Raw genomic sequence first — 10,876 nt, forward strand, 5'->3', positions numbered from 1 at the left:
GATCAGAAGGGAAAAGCACAGGGACACCAAGTGGGAAGAATTGCAGTGATTCCTCATGAGTTAAAGTCTGGTTCAGGCTGAGATAGATAAACTAGGGGAGTGAGAATAGAGGGAAGGGACAGGTGCCAGAGATTTTGGGGAGTGCCACCTGGCTGAATCAGTTAATTCAGCAATTGATTACAGGTAGAGGACAACAGAGGAATCCCAGATGACAGGAGAATTTTGGTGCAGTTGCTTAGAAAGTGGTGGTTTCACTTACTAGGAGGTGGAGCAGGTTTCAGAGGAAGGCCGTTCATGGGCCTTCAGTCGTGGGCAAATCGAGTTATAAGTTATGGACCGGAAGATGCCCTGCTGCAAGCAGCTGGAAATGTTACAGATTCTTAAAAGGAAGGTAAGCACATGAGACTTAATTGAGGAGTCATCCTGCATGGACTAGATAATTAAATCCAGGAGACTACATAAAAGTGTCAAGAGAGTGATTATGGTAATGGTTAGAGATAGACCAAGGACTGATCTCTGGCAAGACTTCTTTTGAGGAGGAAGAGTACTTTAGCAGAACTGTGTAGCGAAGTGGGAGGGGACCATTTTGAGGAGGGAATGTAACACGTCCTAGGCTACAGAGAGGTTGAGTGGGATGAAGAGTAAGAAATGGCTGGTCAGTTTGGAAACATGGAGTAAATCATGACCTTGAAGCACTTACTTCTTTGGGACATAGAGGGATTAGTTAATCTGCAAAGGTACTAGAGATTAAGTTGGAGTTTCAGCATTGGTGATTAGAGCTTTTCTTGCATGCTTGATAAGGAAAAAAGAGAATGGCACTCAAGCAGGTATAAGTGCCTTTTAAGAATGTTTCTTACTGAATTATAGAGAAAATCAAATGAAAGAATGGTTCTGTATTTCCTACTGTAGTGCCTGGCTCATAGGTTTCAATAAATGCTAACCTGTACAGTTGTTATCATCATTATCAGAGAAAGAGTTGTTCCGAATAAGGGAGAAGAGTGTCCATGATTTGTGGATTAATGGGAAGCGTCCTTTGGAGAGGGAGGGAGGAGAGTAATTTGAGGAGATCTGGAATAAGTCTGGCAGTAAGTGCAAAAACAGAGTGGTTGGACCTAGAAAAGGGAACAGACCTACATTTCTCTGAATTGGCAGCGGATATGTAAAGTAATAAGGATGTTTTGAGCCTGGGTGACAGTAAGGAGAAGAGAGGTTGAAGAGCCTGGCATGCAGTGCATTTTCACCTTCTCATTACAGTCAGAGGAAATCTCAACTGCAGATATCTGCTTAAAACACGAAGAGACAAAACAGAAGCACTGTCATCTATTCTGCCCCTGCTGTGAATCAAGCACTGTATTAGACACTTTAAATTGCCTCTTTTAATCCTTGTGAAAATTCAGACATTATGTATTTGTATTCACATTTTACAGATGAGAAAACACGTCAGAAAGGCTGAGTAACTTGCCCAGGATGGCACAGCTAGTAATCGGAGGAGCCAGGATTCAGAGCCGGGTCCATCTGACTCCAGAGCCTGTGCTCTTTATTGAAAGGGAGCCCAGTAGTTTGCGATCTTGGAGGTGTAGGCCTGCATTGCTTTATGGCAAGGTCCTGTGGAGTGGTTATTCCTGTCAGTCACCAGAGTGAATATCAAAGAAGGGCCCTCCCATTTGGGGAGTACATGACTGTGAAGCTGGGGTGAACCAGAAATGTGAATTCTGGATCCCTGAGGGCAGTAGTAAGGCAAGGAATAGAGAACATGTTTTGAGTCAAGTCCCAAGCCTCTTCGGTACAGCAGGAGAAGGCCTTGTGGGTAACAGCAGTTGGGGCGGGAAGGGGGAAGTCCAAGGGGGTGGCTTGGACTTTCGGGAGCGCTGTTACCTGATTTTCCAAAAAGATGATTCAAGAGTCCCCTTCCCTTCACTTTCCCACAGCTGCCCGAGTTCCTGACCCTCAGCAGTTAGATTCCCCTAACCGTACTGCAGGTCCAGACAGAGCCCACACCCAGACGCCCTGCAATCAACTTGCGCTAATGTTCTGCTCCGGTGTAAATAATCACATTCTAATTTAAATAGCCTATTGAGAGGCTGCACTAGGATCTAGCCTTTTTTTTTTTTTTTTTGAAAAGACAAAATAACGAAAGAATATAATTTCCTAATTTCCATCCCCTACCTAACACAGCTCTTTATATTTTAATAAATCGCCTTCCATAGATAACATTTTAGTCATCTTATTGAATCATGCGTTTGCTACAGAATTAATTATTGAATGCCCACAGTATAACAAACATTATTGCAGGCATTTGGGATATGACAGGGAAGAGACCATTGTCCCCACTCTTACAGAGCCTCTGTTCTAATGGGGAAGTTAGGCAATAATCAAAATAAGTAAGTTATGTAGTATATTAAATGGTCACTAATGCAGGGAGAAAAATAAAGCAGGGGAAAGCAGCAAGGAATTCAGGGATGGGAGTGTTAAAAATTTAGATAGGGTGTAGGGTAACCCATGAAAGCTCCCCTGAGAAAATGGCATTTCTGCAAATCCTGAGGGAGGTAAGAGAACATGCAGTTATCCAAGGAAAGAGTGTTCTTGGCAGGAGCTCTCAGGTAGGAGCTGAGCTGGCAAGGAGGCTGATGTGGCTCCAGAAGGAGTAAGAAACAAGATCAAAGAGGAAGTGGGGTCAGAGGGCCCAGGGCCTGTGTGCTGTTGTAAAGACTGTGGCTTTTAAGGTGGAAAGCCATTAGAGGGTCTGAGGGTTTTTTTTAACTTCTTACCATGGAAAAATGTAATCATATATATACCCAGAACGCTACAGTGAGTCCTCTTGACGACTCATTCATCTTCAACAGCTTTCACTTTGGGAGGACTTTGAGCAGAGGAGTGTCCACATTTGGCATGACCTGACTTGAACAGGATCACCTAGGAGAACAGGCCATGGGGAAGTAGTGCGGGAGGCATAGGAAACACAGGAGCAAAAACTCAGGAAACTAATCATGGCGGCTTGAAACCAGGGAGTAGCTGTAGAGACGGTAAGAAGTGGTTAGTTTGGGGATATCTTTTAAAGGTCTGACTAAATACTATGTATTTTATGCTTTGTTCAAAAGCAAATGGACTTTGAGCAGAGGAGTGTCCACATTTGGCATGACCTGACTTGAACAGGATCACTTCCATGGGGAAGTGGGGGAGGCATAGGAAACACAGGAGCAAAAACTCAGGAAACTAATCATGGCGCCTTGAAACCAGGGAGTAGCAGTAGAGACGGTAAGAAGTGGTTAGTTTGGGGATATCTTTTAAAGGTCTGACTAAATACTATGTATTTTATGCTTTGTTCAAAAAAAAGAATTTGAGAATGCACGTAGTGCAGCAACGAGGGTAAGGAGATGCAGAAAAGAAATTCAGTAGAAAAGAATACTACTGTTTTATTTTCTATTTAAGAATCAACCAGGTTTAGGGGCTTCCCTGGTGGTGCAGTGGTTAAGAATCCACCTGCCAACGCAGGGGACACGGGTTCGAGCCCTGGTCCAGGAAGATCCCACATGCCGCGGAGCAACTAAGCCCGTGCGCCACAACTGCTGAGCCCTCGCGCCACAACTGCTGAAGTCCGCACGCCTAGAGCCCGTGCTCCGCAGCAAGAGAAGCCACCGCAATAAAAAAGAGCCTGTGCACCGCAACTAAGAGTAGCCCCCGCTCACGGCAACTAGAGAAAGCCTGCGCGTAGCAACACAGACCCAGTGCAGCCAAAAATAAATAAATAAATTTATTTTTAAAAATAATAAATTTATTTTTTTTAAATAAATAAATTTATTTTAAAAAATAAATAAAAGAATAAACCAGGTTTATAAGCCAGGTTCCAAAAAAAACTGGCCTATAAATGAACATTTGCAACACAGTTCATCCATAAGTTACATATTATTTTGTAATGATGAACAACTGGGCCATGCAAAGGGTAAACATTTATTTTTAATTTATTCATGAGATAATGACACCTATCGAGGTGCAAGTCCCCAGCAGTCCCCAGAGTTAGCAATAGTGTGTTGCCTGATTTTCTGAAAGAAGTATGATTTATAAGTGGCTATATTTGATGTAATGAAACTGAAAATTCAAATGAAACAAAAACTAAGGGTCAAAGTATGACAAAAAACTCAAAACTTGCAAAGTGGAGTTTTACATAGATAGTGATTTTATTCCACTTCTCTACGTAGTTGATGAAGCCCTCATTGTCTATTTTGTTGTGTTTAATGGCCCAGTTTGCCCTTCCAGTCCCAGGCAAACATCTGAGCCATATGTGCTATTGGTCAAATAAGTAGGGCAATAAAAAAGACGAAAGACTGAATGAATCAACGCAAATCCAGGAGCATTACTGGAAAAACAACCATGTTATCAACAGTGAGTGGGTCAGAGAGGATATTTTCATGTCATCCCATCTTATAAGAACACCGCACCTACATTCAGAAGACTCAGGATGAATGCCAACATCCTCCGGATCTTGACTGTCTCACCTTGGGTTATGTCATTTGTTAATCTGTCTAAACGTCTGTTTTCTTATCTGCAGAATGGGGATGATAGTGCCAAGTCTGTCTGCTTCACAGGGTCATTGGGAAATCCAGGAGGGAAACAGCCCCTTTTTATAAAAGAGAAGGAAAGAAACTGGTGCTTCCATAGTACATGCCATGTGCCAGACACTGTGTGGTTCTCACAACAGGCCTCTGAGGTCCCATTATTGTCCCATTTTGTAGGTATAGAGCGTGCAGCTCAGAGAGGTTGTTTATCTTGTGTAAGCCCACAGAGCTGGAAGAAGAAAGAGCTGGGATTTGGTCCCAGATTGGATCAGCTTGAAATCTGCTGGCTTAAAAAGAAGGAACTAACTTTACCAAGCATCTTCCTACCCTATGCCAGAAACTATTAGATATGGTTCTGTACTATCTTGTTTGAAGAAGGTTATTCAGTATTTCCTGTGTACTGAATAAATAATAAAGAATAAAGAACAATAAAGTCTATATTGCATCATTGCGAGGAGGTGTATTATGAAAATAATGTTCTTTTCTTTCCTGCTCCTGCCCCTCCTCTCCCTCCCCCCTCCCTTGTCCTCCTTCTCCTCCTTTTTCTTCGTTTTGTAATATGACTTGCACCATAACAGAGGAGAATCAATGCACAATTTAATAATGTCTGTGGCATGATTTTGTTTATAAAGAAGCCTTACAGGGGGACAAGTGCACTTCTGCCATCTCACACCTCTCACTGAGACCTTCTTCCCCACAACACACACCAACAAAACCAAACAAACAGGTTTTTCAGGGATAACTGTCATGAACACTGTGCTAGGCAAAGGAGAGCTATAAAACACTGTGCACACTGGACATATACAGAAGAAAAAGTGATTAAGCCAAGTGGTAGCCAGTGTAATGGAAAATGTGAACGGGCTTTGGAGGTGGACAGACCCAAGTTCAAAGGACTGCCCAATCACTCCAATTACAGGAATGATGGCAGTTTAATTCATCGTAATGTGCCTCAGTTCCCTTGGCTGTGGCATTGGGTGGCACTACTGATCCCACAGGGCTGATGTGAAGATGGGCTGAGTTAACAAGTCCCCTTCCCTTCCATAAAAACAGAAAGTGAGGAAGTGTAGGTAGATGTGCTCTGGGAGTTTAACAAGCAAGAGAGGTAAGACAGTAACCCTTCAGTTGCCAGTTGGTTTTGCCATCTTCTTGTTGCAATAAACTCTGTATAATTTTCCTGCCCTCTTCCTATCACTCTTCCCCAAAAAAGGGACAGTGGTGGAGTTTTGTGGGCTAAAGTGGTGAAGGGAGTGTCATGGAAGATTCAGATTTAGGTCGTACCCTTGAAGAATGGATGGTTCCACACAGGGAAGGGACACCCTCAGGTGGTAGGAACCACGGGAAGGAAACCCTGAGAGGTGGTAGTAAGTACGACTGAGGAGATGATGAGTCGGACTCTCACCACAGAGCCTTCGTTTGTGCTGCTCTCCCTGCCAGCAATACTCTTCTCAAGCCCTACCCACCCCGTTGTCCCTTGTTACATTCTTACTCTTCTTTGAGAGCTCAGCCCTCGTTACTCCCTCAAGGAGCTTTCTCTGACTTCCTGACCAGGTCACATCCCTATTCTGCGTGTCCTGTGTAAGTGCTTCATAGTTATGCACTTACGTTTATTTGTGATATTTTTGAGTAGTATCGGTCCTACTCTTTAATTCCCATAAGAACAGGAGTTATGTCTGTTTTCTACTCAGCTGTGTATCCCTCCATTCCCTGACCTCCTGCAGTGCATGGGACATGGAAGGGGCTTAATAAGTACTCACTGAATAAATGGATACATTTTTGGTTGTCGGTGAGGTAATAGCCTGGATAGCAGAGAGGGTTTATATTTGAGATTGCTAATCCTGTTAGGTGCCAAGCACTTAACTCATTTAATCCTTAAAAGCAATCCTATGAAAGCAAATGTATTGTTACTTTCATGTTAAAGGTGGAGAAGCTGATGTCCAGTGATGTTAACCATCCTTCCCTGCTGGCCCAGCTATTAAGTGACAACAGAGGGACTTGAGCACGGCAGCCTGGCGTCAGAGCTCTTGAATTTAACCACATTCCTCTGCTGCTTTAGCAGTAGAGGTCAAAGTTAGATACACAAGTAAAGTTAGGGTAGATTTCTGTTTGAAAAGTGTGGATTTTTCCCTCCTCCTCCTCTTCTTCAAGTATCATCATCATCACTTCGTGAGGAAAAACTCAGCAGAAAAGAACTACTTCATGTGTCATGTCTCATATTCATGTTGACTCTACATTCCGCCAAAGTGATATGTCCAAATTAGCTCAGCAAGTAAAGTGGACCTTTCAAAATCTGATTCTTAGAAAATTCTACATTACTTCTCTTAATCAGCTTTAAAGAACCAGTACGCACTTTTCCAGAGCATGACAGAGTTAGTTGCTTTAAATAAAAGGAGGTGATTTGAGTAAGTTTGGTATTATCTGAGATACTTGGTTTCTGTTTTACTCAAAAGGCAGATGTAGCCTGTGGTCATCAGTAGGTAATGAGTCATAAAGCTCCTGGAAGAAAGGCTTGATTTCATCAAGGAAGCCAAGGAATCCTGAGCACCTCCAAGAATGATAGCTGTTACTACAATAACATAATTATTACTAAAATAAATAAATAAATAACAAAGCCCAGTAAAATATGTCACTCTGGAAAAAAGTCTTACCCTAGGAATAGAAGTGGCCTGAATTGGTCATTTATTCCAGCCACCTGCCTTTAAACGGGATTTATAAACATTCACCTCAGGGCAGTTGTTTTATTTAAAGGTCTCTAGGTAGAGGACTGTATTACAGTAATAAGATAGTGGTTAACACTGTGTATTGCTGTTATTTACTGGGCAGTGGTCTTCAAGACTTTACGTGCATTAATGTATTTAATCCTCATAACAAACCTGTGAGGTCCTGTTATTATCCGCATAATAAGGAGGAGCTGAACACTGCCCAAGGTCACAGAACTGGTAAATAGTGGAGCTGTCTTCAAACCTAGCGAGTCTGTCTGTCAAGTAAGTACATGCTCTTCCTGTGTCCCTTGGTAGCTGATTGTCACCTTTGTCTCCTTGGCTCTGAGTGATAGCTTAACTTGTATTTAAGCCATTAGTGTTTATTAAAAGCTTGCTATGCTCAGACTCTTTAAAAAATAACCCACCCTTTCTGGCAGGTACAGTTGCTATCTATAAACTTAATTTTCAAGGGAACCACTATGCAAAGAAGTAAAAGGGAGGCTGAATAAAAATAATCTGATTCTCCATAGAACAAATGAATTTCTGAGTCAGCTGCAAATAGCTCTCAGTCATTGTGGCATTTTATGAAGTATTCCCTCCCCTAAGGTAGAATTCCACTGTCTTCATTAGCCATAGAGCCTGAAAATAGAAAATAGTATTTTTTTATGTGTCCCCATGCCTCAGCTTTCTTCCTTCAGTCAGTATTTTGGAAAGTCCACAAAACCCAGGGGCCTCCCTGTCGTTGCCCCTGTGGCCTATGTGAAAAACCAGATGATGCCATGCTGACTTGAACTCCTTCAAATGGATCAAACAGCACATTAGTCACTGGCACATTTTTCAGGCCCTTTACCTCAGAGACTACCCAGTTCCTCATTCTTGCCACCCTTCAATCATGAAGTAATAGCAAGAAAAAGATGTGAGTACTTTTTGAGGAGACCTCCCACCTCTTTCCTTCAGTGCCTGTGACTGATTCCTTCATAGTGGTAACGTTGAAGGGTCCAGATATCCAAAGGGATTGGGCTTTAATGGATGGATTCCTTCTGGTGTCCTGCTTAAGTGGAAAGCCTACCTGATTTCACCCAAGTGAAGCATTTCATCATGCCTTACACTGTTGCATTCCTATGCTCAGTGCACTTAAAAGTGAAATTACATGGTCTATTTCATGCTCTTTCACTGTTTATTTACTGTTGAAGAAGTCCCTGTGAAATATGTCATCATAACAAAGGCTGATTTCAGATGTTGACACCAAGACACACAACTGACATCAGCAATCCAGGGAGTATGTAGAGACAACAGCCAACTTTGGAGCAAACCCAGAACTTTTCATTCCCTGTCCTACCCTGAAGGGCAAAGGCTTTCTACCTGTTATAAAAGGGAAAGCACTAAGTTCATAATTGGTTTTATGCCCAGGGGATTTTGAAGTGCTTAACCTGTTTAAGAAATTATTTATTTGTGCTCTGAGGTGGTCAGAACCTAATTTAATCCTAAGCATTCTTTGTGATTAGCTTGGCTCTGCAAGGACTGGAGGACATTCCCGCAGGTGGCTCTGCTCTTTGGGAAGGGGTGTTATCGGGTTGGGAAGCAAACTTTTGCAGCGGTTCTGAGCCTGGGTTCAGGCAGAGAGGCCCTAAGGTTTCCAGTGGAGCTACACTGTGGACAGAGGCGAGTCTGTCCTTTGTTCAGGAGAGGAAACTTCTCTCCCCCAGAAGCCTCTGGGGAATAATCCCAGTTCTGATCAACTTCTCCTCAACTCTTACAGTGGGAGACTGGATTGGGAAAAAAATCCATTCTGAAAAATCCTAACAAAACCATGCCTCAATGGAATATAAATTCATTTGATGGTATTTATAGTAGAAGTAGATTGGTGGAAAGGAATTCTGTTTCCAAGCAGTTTTACTGGCAAGCCTAGGTTCTTCCTCAAGTATATATCAGAAAGACATCCATCAAGGATCTATTGCTACATGAGATTTCTATCTACTTTCTTTTTCTTCTGAGCTAAGGGTTGCTTGTGCAGATTAAAATATTTCTAACGATTGTATAGTTGGGAGGTCCTGGATTTAGGTCATATACTTCCTCAAGAAGAGACAGGGCTTCCTTGGTGGCACAATGGTTGAGAGTCCACCTGCCGATGCAGGGGACACGGGTCCGTGCCCCGGTCTGGGAAGATCCCACATGCCGCGGAGCGGCTGGGCCCGTGAGCCATGGCCGCTGAGCCTGCGCATCCGGAGCCTGTGCTCCGCAACGGGAGAGGCCACAGCAGTGAGAGGCCCGCATGCTGCAAAAAAAAAAAAGATACAATATGAGCTAAGGCGATAGGGTGACCAACTCTTCTCATTGTTAGCCCTGAAAGTCCTGCATCCCAGGAAACCACCTCATTCCCGGGCAAACGAGGATGGCCGGCCACCCTTTGAGGAGATACGGTGCATTTCCAGCAGTTTGGCTGAATTTATCACAGGTTTCTGACTTATAATATTCAGGAAGTTTAAAAATAAGGCCATTGGTCTTTTCTGTGAGTATGATTTTAGTGTTGGGGCTTTCTCAAGGAAGGACCCTGTGGTCTCCTATAGAGGGCTGGAGAACCAACTAGAGGAGAAAGGGTGTCCAAGCTCTCTTTACTTAAAATGTCATTATCTCCTTGCAGTTTTCTTTTTATTGCTGTTGTCATCATTTTAAAGGTATAACAATAAAAAATATAAATTATTTTAAATGGAAAAATCTTATAAAACGAGCTAAACAGGTGTCAGATCTAAGGGTTTGCACTTAGGTAGTACACTTATTTGAATTAAAGAAACAGATCACTGCAGGCCAAGTCCATGGGCTTGGGTGTCCATGGCCAACCTTCATAGCCAGGTCCCTGGGCAAGACTCTCTCTCCTGCCTAATCTCATGGCAGAGAGTTAGGACGGACTCTTTCTGCTCACCTCTTTCCTCCTCTTGATTTCCATCAATCAGTCAACCCCAATACCCTTCTCACTGATCTTTTACCCAGCTTTTATGACCAAAAATGCAATGAAGGTGCAGCTGAAAATGTGTTCTTGGTTAGTAGGAAGGGGATACAGCATCCTCCAAGACGTGCTCTTCGTTCCAATTTTAACAATACGTGCTGTATTTTAAATGGTCTGATTCCTGCAGAATATCTTTCACACCCAAAACAACCGCCATTAGCATTTTAATTTATTTCCATCTCATCATTTGTTCATCACATATTTTTCAAAACCGAGCTGTGGTCGTATATGTACAGATATGCTTAATTTTATATCATATTTTTTATACTTAACTGGCTTGTCTTAAGCATTTTCCCATGTTGTAATATAGTCAGATGTGCTAACTTTGAAATGTGTTTCTTATATAGATCTGCAACTATGTGGGACCCGCAAAGGTTATTGTTCAGTTGGTCACAAATGGAAAAAACATCCACCTGCATGCACACAGCCTGGTGGGAAAACACTGTGAGGATGGCATCTGCACTGTAACTGCTGGACCCAAGGACATGGTGGTCGGGTAAGTGAGGGTGTATGGTGTTGTGGAAGGGAGGTGCAGATCGAACATGGCAGCCAGGCAACAGGCCCCCTTTTTTTTTTTTTTTTTTTTTTTTTTTTTTTTTTTTTGTGGTATGCGGGCCTCC

The 10,876-nt window shown here is 42.7% G+C and overlaps 1 protein-coding gene across 3 annotated transcripts in view; it reads left to right on the forward strand.

The window, feature by feature from the left end:
* The window catches only part of NFKB1 (nuclear factor kappa B subunit 1), a 123,324-nt gene that overhangs the window by 55,148 nt on the left and 57,300 nt on the right, over nucleotides 1-10,876 (forward strand). For all 3 annotated transcript variants that reach the window (XR_008617761.1, XM_024126593.2, XM_024126594.3), the window contains exon 6: nucleotides 10,604-10,752. Coding sequence is in view for 2 of the 3 variants with exons in the window: in XM_024126593.2 (XP_023982361.1) it covers nucleotides 10,604-10,752 (149 nt within the window). In the remaining variant the exon portion in view is untranslated. The remainder of the gene's footprint in view (nucleotides 1-10,603; nucleotides 10,753-10,876) is intronic.

The sequence above is a fragment of the Physeter macrocephalus genome, chromosome 7 (assembly GCF_002837175.3).
Source record: "Physeter macrocephalus isolate SW-GA chromosome 7, ASM283717v5, whole genome shotgun sequence".
Taxonomy (NCBI): Eukaryota; Metazoa; Chordata; class Mammalia; order Artiodactyla; family Physeteridae; genus Physeter; species Physeter macrocephalus.